General features: G+C 47.4%; 1 protein-coding gene across 6 annotated transcripts in view; it reads right to left on the reverse strand.

Moving 5' to 3' along the window:
• DIS3L2 (DIS3 like 3'-5' exoribonuclease 2) overlaps nt 1–17627 on the reverse strand; it is a 348067-nt gene extending 330440 nt beyond the window's left edge. For 2 of the 6 annotated variants that reach the window (XM_074189653.1, XM_074189652.1), the window contains exons 1-2: nt 12978–14032; nt 495–1209 (exon numbers count right to left, since the gene is read on the reverse strand). In XM_074189653.1, coding sequence (XP_074045754.1) covers nt 495–1209; nt 12978–13016 — 754 coding nt within the window. In that variant the 5' untranslated portion in view covers nt 13017–14032. Of the gene's footprint in view, nt 1–494; nt 1210–12977; nt 14033–16844; nt 17330–17558 lie in introns of those variants that run through there. The other 4 variants (XM_074189654.1, XM_074189656.1, XM_074189658.1 and 1 more) reach the window with 4 other exon arrangements.
• Nucleotides 17628–19884: the final 2257 nt, after the last annotated feature.

Below are 19884 nucleotides of genomic sequence, written 5' to 3' on the forward strand. Positions count from 1 at the left end.
TGTGAGAGACTACTCCCCAACAAACTAGTCCTTGGGCAACTCCCTTGTATTCCCCTGACTAGGGAGAACAGATTTTTACCACCCAGACAACCCAGTAGAGAATCACAGAGATGCAGCAATAATTTAAGGTGCATGTTTCTAAGAGGATGGAAGTCTTGGATTTCATCATATTGACCCAAGTGACAAAAAAAATTCATTTTTTGATGCTAGTACCCAACAATCTGGTAAACTTGTCCATTCCAAATTCAACCATTCAAATTCCCCAATTAGCCTCCCTCAGCACAAAGGACCCTGAGAGAATGAACCTGCCAGGTACCCTGTGATCCCCTGAAAGGTACTGCCAACCCAGCATTGGTGTGGCTGCCTGTCGGCACTTCACAGGTGGGAAATAAATTGGACATCCTATCTGGGGAGTACCAAGAAGAGCTCCATCACTCCACCAGTGCACCAGAATGAAGCTGATAAGCTGATAAACCCCCCAACAGAGAGCTCACCTGGCAGCTGATCAGAAGGAAGAGGCCCAGCTTTCCCAGAATTCCATGACTGTGAGTCCAGGGGGGGCTGATGCTCAGCTGCAGAGACTTCCCGCACTCTTTCCACATTCAAAGCACATTTGCTTTTCGGTAGTTTGTTCTGTCCAGTCTCGGGCACATCCTTCTCTTGAGAGCCTCCGGCCTTCTGAATGGTGTGGCCTGGCCTCGGGCTTCGCGTTAATCTACAGTTGCTCAAACCACGGCTAAGACTCTCCACCTCTGAGCTCCCCTCTCCAGGATGGAGACCACAGGCCTCTTCCAGCTCTCCAGTGCCCAACTGGCGCACTTCTGAACAAGTCAAAACTGGGGCTTTCCTGAAGGCTTCAGGACGGTCATCAGGAGACATCTCCACCCCCACGCGGTCAGGGTCTTCTGCCAGTGAGGCTTTATTTGGTGAAGGGCCACGCATGTTCAGCCCATTTCTCATCATGGTCTCTCGCATCATCCCCCTTTTCACAGGCAGGTCTGCATCCAAGCCAGCATCGGTCAAGCCCATCTCCTCCATCTGCATCTTCTGAGCAACATGATTTAAATAGGAACGGAAGCGGCCACTGCGGTGTTGCTGGACCAGTCGAGCATAGGCGTTCTTCTGAGGGACGGCAAGTTTATTGGTGCTATCTCTCACTCCACTTCGGATGTATCCCAGATGATCCATACTCCAAGGAATAGGCCCAAACTTTAAAGTGATGCAAACAGAAAACAGAAATTACTTTTAGCACATAAGAGTAATAAAGTGAATATGTCATCAGAATAGAATAGGAATTCTAAACAATCTAGTCAAACTTCTAACAGATATATTATATTTTAAAATAAGTGTGATTTCTTTAGATTTTTACAATACTTCAGTCAAAGGTTGCTTTGGACTTCTTAGAGCATTAACTATAAGAAATGTAACATGAAATTTCTTGTAGGATGTCACTGGATTAACCTTTGAAGTGAAATATGATCAAATTATGGACTGTAGCCCATGGTTTATCATCTGACTATGGGAAAAAAAAAACACCCTGAAACTCAAAGTGTAATATTTAAATCCTTATTAGCTAATGACAAACTACTAGTCCTAAGTTTGATCTCAAATCTATCCTTTGCAATGAATTGCCTTCCTTATTTATATCTGAGAATTTACCATAGCAATCTGGATCCAGGGGGGCTTCCAGCCAGAGGACCTTTACATCCAAGAATAGGAAGCAAGGATAACTTTTCCCTGACCCATATGTAGGATGCAAAATTCATATTTTTTGCCCTAACCAAGTGACTAAACCAAGTGACAGGCTGATTGCCTTCTTAGAAAAGCAGGTTCAAGGGTTTATAAATTGTCTTTCCACTAACCAAGTTGGCAGAATGAATGAAGTACTCCTTGGGGAGAGAGGGGAGGAGGAAGAAAAGGAGGGTAAGAGGAAGGGAGAAAGGCTGGAAAGGAGGAAGAGAGCAGAGGAGAGGAGAACCAAAAAAAAAGAACAAGTTGAATCCTAAACTGTTCCCTCTATGGCACAAGCAACTGCTTATCCTATCTACCAAGTGATATAAAGGCCAATCAAACCTTAAGAACAAAGTTCATACAAAATTAACAGCTAAAGAAATTACTCAGTATATGATATATGAGAAGCAGCATGGCACAGCATAAAGACCATCAGTCTTGGAATGAGGACACTGGGTTCAAGTCTACTTAAGGACAAAAGTGAGACAATCCCTGTTCTTGAAGAGAAGAATATGACATATTCAGAGACAGAAAATTCAGGTCCTATATTTTACATAATCACACAATAAATACCAAATGATATTTTGAGAGCTTGGAGGAGTAGAAGTGGGAATTGGGAAAGGTTTTTTCAAGGAAATGGTACTTAAACTGAGCTTTGAAGGGAACTGGGGGCTTGAGAGGGAGCACACAACAGGCTTTGGGCCAGCCCATGCCCAGGTCCAGAGGTGGATATGTAAGGGAGCACACAGGGTCAATACTGACCAGGAGGCTGATGTGAATGGAGTTGAGAATGGGGAAGAGGAGTTCAATAAAATCAGTCTGAAAAGGGAGGCTGGGGCCAAGGAAGGGAAAGTCTGCGTTTTATCCTGGAGGCAACAGGAAGCTCTGGAGTAGAGGAAGGACACACTCAGACCAGTTATGATTTGGGGACCTCCTACTGAGATATACAGAGGCTGCATTTAACCTGATAAGAACCATAGAGATGTCTACCACCTACCTGGGACAAGGGTCCAATACTAGACAGGAAAACTCCCTACCAAGATACGTCACATCTCCCCCACCCCCCAACAGTCTGCCAGAAGCTCATGAACAGGACTTGATGGAGAGAAGCTAAAGTTTTCTAGCATCTTTTAAGAAATTATAAATTATTTTAGCACAGACATTATGGAAGCATAATTTAAGGTAGACTTTGCACCACCAAATCAGATGTAATTTTTAGCCAACCAACAGTAAACCCTGGGGGATCTCGTATTCTTTGCTGCCTGCAGTGACTTCAAAACCTCCTCAGTAAGTTCTATTGTCCCTCAAGAATTCAGACTAATTCTCCAATTCACAAAAATTCACATAGGAAAAAGGCAAATGGGTCAAAAATGCCCATTGTCCCATGTGTGATGTCAGGTGAATGGAAACTGGGTCTCTTAAGAAAAAACTGCAAATGGGCAGTGAGGGGACCTAAACTGAAATAGGAGGACTGGGACTGATACACTACAATGCCCACAAGTTTCTCCCTAAAACCAAAGGTCCTACTTAATGCTAAGATTTTTCCAAACTGAAGGATGCAAGTTCCATATTAGAACTATTCCCCAATAAACAAATGATCAAATGATATGAACAGGCACTCCTCAAAACACAAAAGGCAAACATCAACAATCACATAAAAGAATGCTCCAAAACCTAATTTTGAAAGAAATGCAATTTAACAAAGGTTTCATCTCTTACTATCAGAATGGTAAAGTCAATATAAAGATAAAAATGATAAATGTTAGAGGAGATGCAAGAAGTTAGAGCCAGGAGTGCACGACTGGTGGAGCTATGAACTGGTCAGCTGGTCTGGAACACAACTTAGAACCGTATTAGAAAGGTCACTAAGTTCTATATATGCTTTTATCCAGAGATACCACAACTAGAAATAAACTCCCAAGTGGTCAAAACTTGAGGAGAAAATGCAATTAATAAAACACTTATGGTAGCAATTTTTGTGGTTTTAAAAAAAAACTGGAAACAAACTAGATACTCGGCAATCAGGAAATAGCTAAAGAAATTGTGGTACAGAAATGTAACAGAATATTATTATGACATAAGAAATAAAATATATAAAGATTCAGAGAAAACTTGGAAAACCCTGTAGGAACTAAGAGAACAACAACCCACAAGAACATAAAGAACATCAATCTGGAAAGTTCTGAAATCTCCCCATAATGCAATGACCCATTTCAAGTCTAGAAGAGTAACAAGAGACTCCTCCCGCCTTTTGGCAGATATATACTACGGCACACGTGGTCAGATAAGGAAAATGGCTTGATTTGGTTTGCCCAAATTACAATCTTTACAATCTAGAAATCTAAATTGTAATTCCCCAGGAAAGAAAGACCTAGGAAAGTAACAATAAATATTAATCAATTAATCAAGGGGAAAGTGTAAACAAAATAAAACTAAAACTATCAAAAATATATAATTTTTTAATCATAAAGAAAACTTCTCTCTAAATTTTTTTAAAGAATTAAAGGTAAAGGTGAACCAAAGAGCAATGAAAAGAAAACAGCAAGCTTTAATGAGCTGTAAAAGACAACTGGTAAGTTTAAATAAGCTGTAGAATATTCCAACAAAAAAGTATTCAAGTTACGTGGCAGAAAAGATATTAGACAAAGGAGATGGAAGTGAGTCATTCACATATCAAGAGCAAGAGGAAACTGATAGCCCACGGGCTTTCTCTACTACTTACTCAATGTCAAGAGATCCCCCCAAATTCCCCCCTCTTACAGTTGATGGAACCCTATGGAGAGCTTACAAGAGAAAGTGGCCAATGACCATTCAGGATAAGAAGCTGTTGAATCAGCACCAGTCCACATCAACACTGAGGAGACCGGAGCTCCAAATGAAGTAAATATATTTAAGGAAACTAGGAACTAAAATACGGAAGAAATGCAACAGAGGATCAGGGTGAAGGTCGGAGTGAATCTGGCTTCTGACCACATCATTCAATCCAAACCGCTCTCTCCATAGTGATCTATGTATGATCTCTTAGTTGCCAAATTCAAAAACCTATTCTCATTCCTCATTCTCCTTGACCTCCCTGAAGCCTTTGACACTATTAGTCACTCTCATCTCCTTGATACGCTCTAAGTTTGGGGGATATCACTCTTGATTGTCCTCCTACCTCTCTGACCACACCTCTTCTTTGCTGGATCCTCATCGAGATCATACCCTCTAAAAGTGTCTGTTTCTCAAGAGGTCTGGTCTGGGCCCTCTTCTCTTTTTCCCCTATACCATTTCACTTGGTGATCTCATCTGCTACCATGGATTTAATTACCAACTCTATGCTGATGATTCTCAAATCTACCCATCCTTCCCCAATCTATTCACCTCCAAATTCATTTCCAACTTCCTTTAAGACATCCCAAAATGAACAAGGTGGGTAAGGATATTAGGATATCCTTAAAGATATGTCCCAAATCAAACTCATTCTCTTTCCCCCTGCTTTCCCTACCCCACCCACTTTCCCTATTTCTTTAGAGGCACCACTATCCTCTCCAGTCCCCTAGACTCACAACTTAAAAGTCATTCTGAACTCCTCAATCTCTCACACATATTACATCTATGGCCCAGGTCTGTCAGTTGTTCTTTCGCAACATCCCTCCCTCTCTTCTGTCACTGCCTTTATCCTAGTGCAAGCCCTCATCACCTCACACTTGAATTATTACAATAGCTCAGCAGGCTCAAGGGGTCTTTCTGCCTCGAGTCTCTCCCGACTCCAATTCATCTTCCACCAAAGTGATTTTCCTGAAGCACAAGTCCAGTCTTATCATCTCCCCCATAAACACCAAAGGCTCTCTATCACTTCCTGGATCAAATATAAAACCCTCCATTTGGCATTTAAAACCATTTATATAATCGAACCCAGACATAAATACACCTTTCCAGTCTTAGCTCTGTTCATTATTTCTTATTTATCTTTCATATCTGGAGAGCCTTCCAGACATGGGGGAAAATACTGGGCTGGACATGATTACCATCAACAAGGGGAAAAGGATTGCTATGGGGGAAATGGGAAACTTGAAAAGTCATACTCCACTGAAGAATCTGGCCTTTTATGGCCTCTTATGCGGCACCTTGTCCTCCCCATTTGACTGCAAGCTCCAAAAGACTGTGTCTTTTGTCTCTTTTTGTAAACCCAGGTTTTAGCATAAAGTAGGTGCTTAACAATTGTTTATTTACTGACACAGAAATAATATTGTTACTAGAATAAAATAGTAAGCGGGTTCTTGGAGGTCTGCATCTAATATCCTTAACCCACCTTGAGAGGCAGGTGCCGGTATGACCCCTGTTGTAGAAATGAGGACGCTCCCACACAGAGGAAGTCGGTAAAACTGTGTGACAAGGGAGCATCCAGCACCCTACCTACTGGGCACCCTTCTCTGTGGAGTAGTCTGAAGTGGACTCTGGGCTATGCAATGATTCAATCAGGTCACTGTGCTAAGCACCAGGAATAAAAAAAAAATGTCAAAGACTTTTAGATTAGAACCTCTCTAATCCAAGAGCGGAGACAAGCAAATATAGATAGAATAAAAAGGAAATAAAAGAGGAAGGGCTAGAATGAAGAGGAGTTGGAAAAGGCTCCCTGGAGAAGGGGGGATTTTAGCAGAGACTTTAAAAAAGCCAAGAGGGCCAGTCAGAATGGAGGAGACTTGGGGAAACACCAGACTGGACCTGATTATCACCAACAAGAGGGAATAGATTGCTGTGAGGAAATAGGAAACTTGAAAAGTCATCACTCCACCAAATTTGGGGGAAAAGGGCCTAATTTGGCAGTACCCTTGATTTTAGGAGAATAGAGTAGAGATCTATTAATAGATAAGGTACCAGGGACTAAAATTCCAAAGGGGACAATCAATCCAGAAAGAAACTCTACAGAGTAAAACCATGATGAAGAAAAATGAATTCTTATGAAGAACAAAGTTGGGAGTTATCTAGAGACAGACATGAATTTACAGGGCAGTCATTAACAAACTTAGATCTTAAGATCCAAGAATGTTCAAGGACAAGCTTGGCTTCAAAGAGGAGACAGGAGAAGGATCCTCCCCTGACTCTCCTATAGAATCGAGGTCAAGGGTGTGGCACCAACCCAGAATGAATGATTTGGAAACTGTTCAGTCAATTCTGCTAAATCTTTTATTCTCTTCTTTTCCTTTGTTTTGTTATGAGGGATGGTTGTCTGAAACTGAGAATAGCCAGGAAGAAACCTAAGCAATGTCAAAACTAAAGGTATCACAGAAAGTCAGCAAGGTTTCCTAGTGAATAAGCCATGCCAGACTCAAGTTCATTTCGATTTTTTTGATAGGGTAAAACAGACTGCTGTAGCTAGAACTGGCCTAGGTTTAGTAAATTAATGGATAAAGTAGCTTGTGCTTTTCTTGTGGAAAAAGGAGAGAAATGTGGAGCCTGAGTTCAGTGGATTTGGAAGTGGTTCAGTGACTGGTCCTAATGAACACTCATGAAGGGTTTGAAGGGCTCTGGAAGGGTATTACTACCAAAGACTCCATCCTAGGCCCTGGGCGGTGCAACAGTCATCATCAATAAGTGGCTCCCTCTGGGAACCTCTGTCTTGGTAGCACAGGCAAACGGCAGGTGTTTAATAAATGTTTATTTGAAGTATAGAGCCAAGCTCTGGCTTCTTCTTCCAGGGGTCCTGCCTAAATTTGGACCAGTTTTTAATTAGCACAGTGGATGATGGATGCAGATGGAGAACCCTCTGGAACGAAGAGCACAGAACATCTCACTTCACATTCCAGCCCAAGACTAGCCCAAGAGAAAAAAAACGTTGCCTCCATCCGCCAGACAGCAGGAAGCTGAGCCAAACTCAGCACCTTTCCCCAGCATGCTCCACTGTGCTTCTGTCCATGAGGGGCCCGACAACAATACTGAGTTAACGTCTCCAAGGACGACTTCAAAAAATTCATCCGAAATTGACAGAGAAATGAAATGGAAACGCAATGAGAGACACTAGGGCTGACAACTAGCCTTGGAGCCCTCATCACATCTCACATCCTTGGGGCTCATCCCTGTCATCCTGACAAGTCACTGGGAACCTAACTCTCCTCATCTGAAAATGGAGATGATTCCCTACTGTTTGAGCCAAGGATCCCACAGTCAGACACATACCCTGAACAAGGCAAATGCCAAGTCAGGTCCTTTATACACTAATTCCTAAGGGATACCACAAATAATGTCCAAGTTTGGTACCAAGAAAAGATGAGAAAATGCCCCTCCCTCCCCCATCCTCTGCAGAGGTGAGGGGCTACTGGTGTGGACCACTGCATACACCATAAAACTATACTGCTGGGCTACTTACTTTTGCTTTTTTTTTTATTCTTTGTTGCAAGGGATGAGCCTTGGTGGGGAAGAGAAAGGAAGATAATTTTACACTGAAAAATAAGAGCCACTTTTCTCAAGTTTGCAAAAGAGCAGCTAGGTGGAGCAGTGGATAAAGTGTAAGATCTGGAGTCAACAGGATCTGAGTTCAAATTCAACCTCAGACACTTCCTAGCTGTGTGAGGGACTCTAGGCAAGTCACTTAACTCAATCTGCCTCAGTTTCCTCATTTGTCAAATGACCTGGAGAAGAAAATGGCAAACCACTCCAGCATTGCCTCCTATCAAACAGGCTGCAAAGATGCCCTACACAAGCTGATGGAACTGCTATGGTTCTTCCGTACAGAATCTGTCACCTCTCAGTTTTGTCTCTAAGACTGAGAACTGATATTTAAATTGAGTTCTGTTTGCAAAAAGTTTGATATTCCTGGTGATGTTGGTATTATAGGTATTGTCCCATTTTACAAATGAGAAAATTGAGGCTCAAAGAGGCTTGTGATGTGCCATGGGGCACATGTAGGAGTTGGGGGTTCCCACCCAAGTCTCTGGGCAATCTGAGGATAGAAGCCTGAATTTGGGGGATTGCAAGTGAGCATACAGAGGAGAGTCAAGGGATAAGCCTGGATGCCCATTGGGAGAGAATTCAGCCACCCCAAGCAGGGAAAAGCTTGAGCAAGGAAGTCCAATGGACCAGGAGAGTATTTTGGCAGCTCAATGAAGAAATCAGCAGAGAAAAGAGGGCAAGAAGATTAAGAAGCTGTTGCAAGGGTCCCGATGAGAGACAGCACCTGTCTAACTAGGAGGGTGGCCATCGAGAAGACTGAAGAGCTCCCTTGTTGGATTGGAGGAAGAGGGAAGAACTGGACTCAAAAATGCAAACCTGGGTGACTAAAAGGATGGCAGTGCCTGAAGGAAGATAAATAAGTCTGGAGAAGGAATGAGTTTGAGAAAAAGAGAATGAGATCTATTTGGAATGAGTAGAGTTTAAAAGAACCCCAGGGCAATTCACTGCTTAAAATGAATTTTAAAATCACTCTTTACTATGACAACTCAATAAAAGCATTTTTAGATGGGTTCTTTTCAAGGCTTAAAAATAAGATTTTCTTTGTACATAGACTGGGCTCACCTACCAGTTTTCAGAAGGGACACACAGACACATATGTCTCCCCATTTACAGGTGAACACAGACATTTTTGCTCTTTGTATACATGCATAGAGAGTCACCAAGGAGAACCATCAGATTCCACATAAGAAGGAAAATTCAATGTTATTAAAGCCAACCATGAAGATAATACCAAAATCCCACAGGCCTCACTCTAAGCCACATCCTGCTTAAACTCTCCAGGGCCTCCCAAGGGAGCCTGTTTCACTTGGGGGACTAGAGCTGTTGCAAGGTTCTTCCTTGTAAGGACCACTTCCCATTGGTCCACATCAACATTCTAGAAGGACCTCCAAGCCCCAGCTGCTCGGGGCCTCCTCCCCTTCCTCTGGGCCTCCCCACTCCTGCTTACCACCAATTTTCTACTCTCCTAATTTCTACCAATCTGACCCATCAGCAGACCCAAATTCTCAGCCTCGTTAGCCCATTCCTGCAGCCCACCAGGCCCCAGTGGCCCCGGAGGCCCATCCTCCCCAGTGCATTCCACTGGACACAGATCTACCTTCATCTTCAGGCTCCTCATCTTACGTGCCTTCCCCTTCCTTTCTCCCAAGGCTTCTTCCCTCTAACTGGAAGGGCCTCACTCCCCTCCCTGCTTCCCAGTGTCGTCCTTCTTTGAGTTCTTTCCCACCAACTTCTCCTGATCCTTGTCCCTCTTCCCAGACACTCTCACCATGCTCTGACTTGAGCGCCCGATTCAGAACCTTCCTTTCACTCTCTGCCTGTCATCATCAGCCCCCCTCCCCAGAAGGAGACCTCAGGATCCACAAGGAGGTCCTCTCCCCCCTACTCTGTGGCCATTCCCCACCAGGGCCATCAGGGCACGGCCCCCGCTGCCACACCAAGCTCCACTTCAAGATTCTGACCTCTGAACTTCAATGAACCAAGCATTTATTAAGCACCATACTAGGTCTCTGCCAGATGCCAGGGAGCTGAAAACAAACTCCAAACAGCCTCTACCCTTCCGTGGGGGAGGAGGACGCCCGGGGTAAAGGAGCCAGGATATACAAAGCACTGCAAGGTCACTTCAGGAAGGAAGGAGGGTTCACCATTGGGCTGAACCAGCAAGGCCGGTCTGAGGGAAGTTCGGGCTCCTGGGAGTCCAACAGAGGAGGAGAGAGGGAGGCCAGGCAGCGGCCCAGCCAGCACAAGGGAGAAGCCAGAATGCCACTAGCAGGCCAGCGTGACCGGAACAGAGAATGGACATGAACCAAGCCTCAAAAGGTAAGTGCAGGTCAGATCGTGGAGGACTTCAGAGGTCAGGCAGAAGGTTGCGTGTTGAATCCTCGAGGTCAGGAAGACCCGGCTTCCTAGCCAGCCTGGCTTTGGAACAGAGGCAGCTCAATTGACTGCCATCGGCCTCAATATCCCCATCCGTAAAATGGGAATGATTCCATCACCCATCTCCCAGGGCTGTTGGGGGAACAAAGCACTTTGAAAACCTTCAAGGGCTTTGTAAATGCTCACTGTAATCCCTGCTAACCTGCATCTTTTGAGACCTGCAATGTGCCAGTGTCCAGATGAAAGGAAGCAGGGGAACAGTCAAGTTAACAGAGGCAGATAGAGGCGCTGATGGGCGTCCTCTCCTTCCCTCCCCCGTCACTGACCTCCTCATTTAGCCTCCATTTGACAACTGGGCTGTTTTCCCTGAATTCTGTTCTAACCTGCCCAGTCTTGACTCTGTAACTTGAATTCCCTCTTCTCCACTGGCCTTTCCCCATCTTCTCTCTACTAACCTTCCACCCTGGACAATTATCCTGACTCAACCACACATCCAGAAGTGAGTGCTGGCTGGGCACGGAGTCAGGAAGGCTCATCTTCCCGAGTTCAAAACCAGCCGCAGACACTACTAGCTGTGTGACCCTGGATGAGTCACAACATCCCTCATCTATAAAATGAGCTGGAGAAGGAAAATGGCCAATCACCTAGTATCTTTGCCAAGAAAATCCCAAAGAGGGTGATGAAGAGTGGGACATCCTTGAAAATGACTGAACAAAATGCCTGCTCCCAATGTCCAGCAGCTCCCGCACCCCAGCTGAGCCTTACGGCTCTGCTCCAGCTGCCCAACAGGCCCTCTGGACACACCCCCAACATGCCAGCCTCCCCAGTTTGGCCTAGGCAAGGGTTTGCCAGGAAGTGGGCAAAGTCCTTCCCCTGCAGCCAAGGGTGGTCCCCCGGGACAAGATGGGTCTCTGCAGAAGGAGGAGTCTGCCTTGGGCAGCCCAGCTGGGCAGCCACTGAGGCCCTGTCAGAAGACACAAGCAAGAACCTGGCCGTCTGAACTGGGGAGCAGCCCCCCCCAGTCACCAGCCAGCCCTCCCCTCCTTGCCTTCACCCCTGACCCCCCCCCCTCAATTTAGTCAGTGGAGTGAGTTTGCAAGTGGCAGTGTGGGAGAGCAACAGCCAGAATGAAGCTGGATGGGATCTTCAGAGGTCAAGACCATGGATTAACCAAAAAGCACGTCCTGGTAACATGTGAGGTGAGAGGTCGAGGCAAGCCCCCGAGGCACCGCCACCAAGGTTTGGGGGCCTCCGCCACATAATGCATGCATGCACAAATACAGAAAACACTAGCCCTCTCCATCAGCTCCTAGCTCTGATCCCAGTTCCATGAGTGGCAAGCCTGGCCCCTCCTCTGCCGGGCATCCCGCCTTTCCCCGCTTGTCTCTTTCTCTTGGTCATTTTTGCCCCCTGCCCTCTGGGCTTATTAATGTGCCTGCTGCCCGCTCCTATTGTGGAGAACTCAAAAAACCAGATGTGCCCACTTCATAATTTCACGATCCTTTCCCCTTACTCCATCACAAACTCCTACAGTCACACTTGGCCACACATTCACAAAATCACATTAATCACACCCAGACTCATCAGTTCTTCTTGGGGTCCTCACTCCTGCCTCCACTGCTTCACACCCCCCCCAACTCAGCTCCCCTCTCTAATCTTGTCTTCTCTCTGCACCACTTGACTAATCTGTTCTCTCAAAGGTCATCCACTGCCATGTGACTTCTGCCAACTGACCTTTCCAAAGCATTTGGTCACGGGCCACCTCCCCCCACCCCCCTACCTTGGTTTATATGACACGGTTCTCTTTAGCTTCTCCTACAGTCTAATTCAAAACTGCTCCATCTTCCACTCACTAAATGGGCACCTCCCATGACCTGCCCTTGGACCCCTTCTCCTATTCCCATAAGTAGAAAAGATGTCTTCTCCATTCTCTCCCAGACCACCGTTCCTGCACCAACCACTCCGCTCCATTCCCCAGTTTGACCCCGTGTCTACACTGCCTTCTCATTAGACTCCAGTCCCTTGTCATCTAGCCAAGCTTCCTTCCGTCCTGGATCTCTCCCACTATCCTCCGCCTTCATTCCTAGCCATGTGACTACACAAAACTGGAGAAAATTCCATAACCACTCTGACTGGACCCCTCCTGCTAGGAGGCAATACCTCTCTTCCCTGAAAAGGACCCCAGGGTCCCCCTCCCCCCACTTCTCATGTCTGACTTTCCTCACCCAGCTGCAGCCACAGACCCTCCCCAGTCTTCCTACACCTTTTTCCCCTCCTTGTCCTCCTGGATCCAGTGACAGCTACTGGCTTCCAGGCTGGTCTCGGAACAAGACCCCATCTCTTGGCTCAGGCATTTTCTCTAACTGTTCTTCCCCCTTGGGACATTCAGCAAGGACTCCAGGCTTCCCTGGTTTCCCAAGTTTCAGCTAAAATCTCACCTTTCCCAAGTGCTCTTCATTCCAGCGCCTTCCCTCCATTAAAGGCTTCCTTCATGCACTGTCCAGAGCTCATTCATCTGTGTGGAATGGCTTATTGTCTCCTCCTTTGGGGTTGAGTTCCCAGAGGACAGGCCTGCCCTTTTTGTGTGTCCTTTGGGTGTACCCCAGTGCCTGGCACATGAGGCCCTATTTAAATGCTTACTGTTTACTGACAATTAAGCAATGTGACATCAGCTTCCATACAAGGACTCTCCAGTCAGCATTTCTCACCACAGCCTCTCCCAGAGGTCCCAGCTCTTTAACTTCTGATGCCTTCTGGAGGACCCACCTGCCCCTGCACCTCCCTAAGGCCAGGATCATCTCCCCTCCCCACAGGACCCTATGTCTGCAATTGGTGATCTAGCAGCTTAGCCCTCCTTTCTCTTCCTCTCCATCCAGTCCCCACACTCTCACTGGAACTGCCTTCCATGTCTCCCATCCCTATGGCCTCATCAAGTCCCAGGATCTAAGTTCTCTTTAAGTCGGCCTCACATATTTGTCTCCACCATCTCCAGCTTGCCGCCTATTCCCACCTCCCTAAACCTTGAACAGGGACCTTCCTCTCAGACCACCACATCCTCAGATTCTTCCTTCCAACTGGCTCTCTTTCCTAACCCTCTTCTTTGTCTTTCTTGTGACCCATCTTCCCAGGTTTCCCACCTGGGCTCAGGCCTAACTTTCCTTTGCAGTCTGAACTTTCAACCCAACAGGCAGCTATTGTTTATAGCCCATCATGTACAAGGACACTCTGCTATTACAGGCTTTCTGAAGTTTTCTAATGAGGTGATACACCATAGAACAGGTGAGTATAGACATAGTCATCTGAAAAGGAACCAGAGGAGTCTATTTGCCAAGACAGACTCAGAATCTTTTTGAAAACAATTATAAAACACTTCTCACACAAATTAAATCAGATTTAAATAACTGGGCAAATATCAACTGCTCATGGATAGGTAGAGCTAATATAATAAAAATGACAATTCTACCAAAACTAAACTATCTGTTTAGTGCCCTACCAATCAAAATTCAAAAAAATTACTTTAATGAGAAAAAATTGTAAGTAAATTCATATGGAGAAATAAAAAGTCAAGACTTGCCAGGAGCTTAATGAAAGAAAGTGCAAACGAAGGTGGCTTAGCACTACCTGATCTAAAATTATATTATAAAGCATCAGTCATCAAAACTGTTTGATATTGGCCAAGAAATAGAGTGGTGGACCAGTAGAATAGACTAGGTATAAAAGCAGGAGAGGATTATAGTAATCTGCTGTTTGATAAACCCAAAGAGTCCGGCCATTGGAATAAAAACTCCCTCTTTGATGAAAAGCTGGGATAATTGGAAGTTAGTATGGAAGAAACTTAGATTAGACCAACACCTCACACCCTTTACCAAGATAAGATCCAAATCGTTACAGGACATAGACATAAAAAACAATACTATAAGCAAATTAGAAGATCAAGGACTAGTCTACCCGTCAGATTCTATGGAAAGGGAAACAGTTTATGACTAAGGAAGAGTTGGAGAACATCACCAAAAACCAATTAGATGATTTCGATTACATTAAATTAAAAAGCTTTTGCACAGATAAAACCAATGTAATCAAGATCAAAAGAAATGTAGTAAATTGGGAAACAATCTTTACAACTAATGATTCTGACAAAGGACTCATTTCTAAACTATACAGAGAACTGAGTCATATTTTTAAAACAAAAAGCCATTCCCCAATTGACAAATGGTCAAAGGATATGCAAAGGCAATTTACAGATGAGGAGATCAAAGCAACCCATAGCCATATGAAAAAATGCTCTAAATCATTAATTATCAGAGAAATGAAAAAGCTTCTCTGAGGTACCACCTCACACCTCTCAGATTGGCCAATATGACCAGAAAGGATAATGATCATTGTTGGAAGGGATGTGGGAAATCTGGGACACTATTACACTGTTGGTGGAGCTGTGAACTCATCCAACCCTTCTGGAGAGCTATTTGGAACTATGCCCAAAGGGCAACAAAAATGTGCCTACCCTTTGACCCAGCAATACCACTACTGGGTCTATACCCTGAAGAGATGAGGGAAAAGGGTAAAAACATTACTTGTACAAACATATTTATAGCAGCCCTGTTTGTGATGGCAAAGAATTGGAAATCTAGTAAATGTCCTTCAATTGGGGAATGACTTAGCAAACTGTGGTATATGTATGTCATGGAACACTATTGTATTAGAAACCAGGAAGGACGGGATTTCAGGGAAGCCTGGAGGGATTTGCATGAACTGATGCTGAGTGAGAGGAGCAGAACCAGAAAAACACTGTACACCCTAACAGCAACATGGGAGTGATGTTCAACCTTGAAGGACTCGCTCATTCCATCAGTGCAACAATCGGGAACAATTTTGGGCTGTCTGCAAAGGAGAGTGCCATCTGTACCCAGATAAGGAGCTGTGGAGTTTGAACAAAGTACAAGGACTATTCCCTTTAATTTAGAAAAAAAACATATCTTATTGTCTGATCTTGTTACCTCTTAGACGTCTCTTCTCTTCTTTAAGGATATGATTTCTCTCTCCTCACACCCAATTTGGATCAAGGTACAACATGGAAACAAAGTAAAGACTGACAGAGTGCTATCTGTGGGATGGGGTGGGGGAGGGAAGCAAGATTGGGGGAAAAATTGTAAAACTCAAATAATATCTTTAATAAAAATAAATTTTTAAAAATTTTTTAAAAAATTTAAAAAAAAAAGGAACCAGAGACCATTAACTGGCTCACTGGCCTGGCCGCTGACATGTGAACCGCTGAACACCAGCCTGGGGTCACTCCCACAAACCTTCTTCACCACTCCAGTGCACAGGTCATCGAACCCCCCTGGGGGAAGCCAGATAAGCTCTGCCACTGGGTCCACAACAGGTCATCCTGTTGACATCCTCTTGATTCTGTTTCCTCTACCCTGACTCTCCCACTCCTTCTCTGTCACCTGAGTTTTTCTTTCCTCAAGTGACCTACACTCCATACTGGACACAATACTTATGACACAAAATAAGAGGACCAGTATAAGATCTGATAATTGCTCCAAAGGAGAAAGGGCAACACTTGTCCACCTCTTCCCTCAAAATGTGATGAGGGCAGAGGAGGAAAGATGTGAATAGGTTTTGAGAGACCCAGATACTGGATCATCACAGCTGGCAAGGACTTTACAGATCATCTTAGTACAGAGTTCTCAAACCTTTTTTGCATCCCAGATCCCTTTGGCAGTCTGTAAGTTTTTAAATGCATAAAATAAAATACAAAGAATAATAAGGAAATCAAGTAACACGGATGCAGGTTATCTATTTTTTTTTAGGTTTTTGCAAGGCGAACGGAGTTAAGTGGCTTGCCCAAGGCCACACAGCTAGGTCATTATTAAGTGTCTGAGACCGGATTTGAACCCAGGTCCTCCTGACTCCAAGGCTGGTGCTTTAGCCACTATGCCACCTAGCCGCCCTGATGTAGGTATCTAAAAGAAAAAAAGAGGTCTAAAGGCAATACCCCTCAGGTAAAGAGCCCTAAACTAGTCTAATTCTCTCTTCCTGCCATCGTCCTGAAGCTTAATAAGCAGTTACATCCCTTGTCCAGCGGACGGCCGCTCTGGGGAACACCGTTTCCCCAAGCTCTCCGCCTTCTTCCGTTGCAGCTCACTATCTCATTGCTTCTCCAAAGACCTGAACTTGGAAACGTTTTTTGTGAAGTCGCCTGTAAGCGTTGTGAAATAACCCGTGAATTAAGATTTAAGCCTTTCTTACAAGAGTGGCTAGCCGGGCCTTGACCCGCACGGCCCCGATTCCCAGCGCCCCACCTCCGGCTCCGCGGCGGGGCCCTGGGCCTCTGCAAAGTCGTCCCGAAAGCTACGCAATCCGCACAGGTTTGGGGTTCAGGTAAATGGCGGGAAACCTCACGGCGCGGGACGAAGGCGCACTCCTCATCCCAATCAAATGGCATCATTTATTACGTGTTAATAAGGGCCAAGCACTCTGGGAAGTGCTGGGGACAGAAAGGCATGAGCCTAGGACAGGCGGGGAACGGGATGGCAAGCGGCGGGCACGAGGGCACCGAAGGCGATGGGCAGAGGCTGGCTGGGGCTTGGCGGAAGCCGGAGGACGGCGAAGGAGAGGGGGCAAAGTCCAGGCTCGGCAGCGGCCGGGGCAGTGGTCCAGCTGGGAGATGGGGCAGAGGGGCAGGGCTCTCCGAGCAGGGCACCCCCAAGCCGGAGCCCGGCGCCGCCGCCGCCGCCCCCTCCCTCCTCATCGCCAGGCGGGGGCGGGGCCCACGTGCTCCTCGGGGCCTGGGGGCCGGGCCGGGTGCGCGTGCGCAGAGCGCGCGCCGCCGCTCCCCCGCCCCGGCCGCGCGCATGCGTGCAGGGCCCGGGGCCCCGCGCTCCCCCGGAGTCCGGGCGGCGGGGGCGGGGGCGCCCGCGGGCCGGGGCCCGGGGCGCGGAGGCACGGCGGGGCCCCGGCCCCGGGCCCGCACCCTCCCGCGGCCCCCGGGCCGGCCGAGGCGCGGCCGCACTCACCGCCGCTCCCGACTCCGCCGCCGCCGCTCCGGCTCCGGGTTGCTAAGGAGAATCCACTTCCGGGTCGCGGGGCGGGCGGCTACGGGCTGCGGCGGGGGCCAAAAGAGCGCGGCGGGCCCGGGGCCGGGGGGGGGGGCGGGGAGCGGGGAGCCCGGGGCCGGGGGGGGGGCGGGGAGCGGGGAGCGGGGAGCCCGGGGGGGGGGGGGGGCGGGGAGCCCGGGGCCGGGGGGGGCGGGGAGCGGGGAGCGGGCGCTTTACGGGTAGGGAAACTGAGGCAGAGGGGCGGGGCCGCCCCCTCTTCCCTAGCTGCAATTCGGGGTGCACACCCCCCTCCTCAGTTTGCACTTGGGCACTTGGGGCCCCGGGGGGCCGTGGCTCCCCGGCTTGCCTCAGTTTCCTCATCCGTAGATGCTCTAAAGAAGCCACTGGCAACATCTTCGCCCAGAACACCCCAAAGGGGTGGCAGAGAGTGGGTGCCAAAGCATCCAGAAGCAGGACTTGAACCCACGTCCTCCGACTCCAGGGCCAGGCCGTGCCCTCCATGGGACCCCACTCCTCATGCCCTTGCCGGAAGCGGAACCCCACCCAGAGAGAAGCTCAGCTCCCGGAGCTGGCATCTGAGGGTCAGAGGGCAGAGCCTGGGGGGGCAAGCCGCCACCCCAAAACCCAGGAGGGAGCGTAAGAGAAGAGGGGCTACCACGGAGAGACAACACCCACCGGGAGGAGCTGCATGGGCACCCCTGCTGGGCAGTGTGAAGCCTGGAACGGGGCATCAAGGGCCCTGGCCAGTTTGAGCATGCATCCTGAGACCTCAAGTTGCAGAAAACTTGTTCTCCGCCTAACATATCAGTCTTGAGTTCCTGGGAGGCGAGGGAAACCCTGCCCGAGCGTCCAAGCAGCCAAGAGGCTCTTCAGAATGGAAGCTGGGAGCTGGAGGACCTCGGCACCCGGAGCAATCAAGCAGCCTTGTGGGAACAGGCGCAGGGCAGCCTGAACCCTTTGGATACTCCGGGGTTGGGGGAGGAGAACAGTATATCACCCAGAAAAGCTGAGGAGCCAAACCTCCGTTCCAGTACGTGGAGCTGTCCCGCAGAGTCCCTTTACTGTTGCATCTCCTCCTTCCATGCCTTCGGACATGCTGTCCCTCATTCCTGTAAAAGAATCTCCTCCTCCAGAGTCCGGCTCCTAAAGGAATCCTCTCCCAGTTCCTCCATCAGCTAGGCCACACCACTCTCTCCACACTGGCGCTGGTAAATCGGGACCCCAAAGGGGTTGGCTGCCGCTATTTCCGTGATTCTAGAAGCATCCCTGTGGGTGGCTAGCTTCCTCACAGCAGTTCTTGAACCCCCACAAGAATCCTTCCTCTTACAAATTAGCCAGTGGATAATTTCTTTAGCAAAGACATTTATTCAAATGAGAGAACAAGAACAGTAGACACAAAACATTTTTCCCTGATCCCAGAAGAATGTTAGGTGTTTTCAGTGACATTTGACTCTTTGTGACCTCATTTGGAGTTTTGGGGGCAAAAAATTAACTAGAGTGGTTGACCATTTCCTTCTCCAGTTCATTACATAGATGAGGAAACTAAGGCAAACAGTGCCCAGAGTCACATAGCTAGAAGAGAGTGTCTGAGACCAGGTTTGAACTCATGGAGAGGAGTCTTTCTGACTGTGGGCCCAGCACTCTGTAGCCACTGAGCTATCAAACTTCCCCATCAGGAGCACATCTCCCAAATCCCTAGAATGTTTGTGAGTCCTCAAGTCCAGGGGTGGCAAAAGCGTGGACATAAACATTAAGTACAATAGTAGAGAAGAAAGACAAGAAGGAATCCTCATGGTTGAGGCACTGCACAACTCGAGTTTATCTGGGGAGTGGTGTTGGGGACCCATGAGTGATCTTGGGGACCTGCTCAGCCAGACCGACTGCTCAATGAGCTACATGGCTCCTCCGCCCCTTCCCCTTGACTGTGTGCTCTTAGCAGCTGGAGGGCTCCCTTGACCTTTGAACTGGACCAACTAATGGAAGTCTGTCCCCTCAGACTCCCCAAGAACCTTAGCTCCCCATTGCCTACCCCTTGCCCTGGGAGATAAAAAAAAATCTGGCCTCTCTTGTTTGAGAATCTTTCTTACTTCAGGGTCAGCTCCTTCCTGCAGGAATTCTTCCATGGCCCCAGTAATAATTGGCCCCAATTCAGCCAGTGATACTTCACAGATCTCTACTGGTGTCTCCAGAATTCTGAAGAGTGGCTACAGACAGAGAAGATGCAGCCTGGGCTCTCACAGCTGGGTCACCTTTGCTGGCCTCTTCAGACACAGTTGAGCTTGCC

This window comes from Macrotis lagotis, chromosome 5, assembly GCF_037893015.1.
Source record: "Macrotis lagotis isolate mMagLag1 chromosome 5, bilby.v1.9.chrom.fasta, whole genome shotgun sequence".
Classification (NCBI taxonomy): domain Eukaryota; kingdom Metazoa; phylum Chordata; class Mammalia; order Peramelemorphia; family Peramelidae; genus Macrotis; species Macrotis lagotis.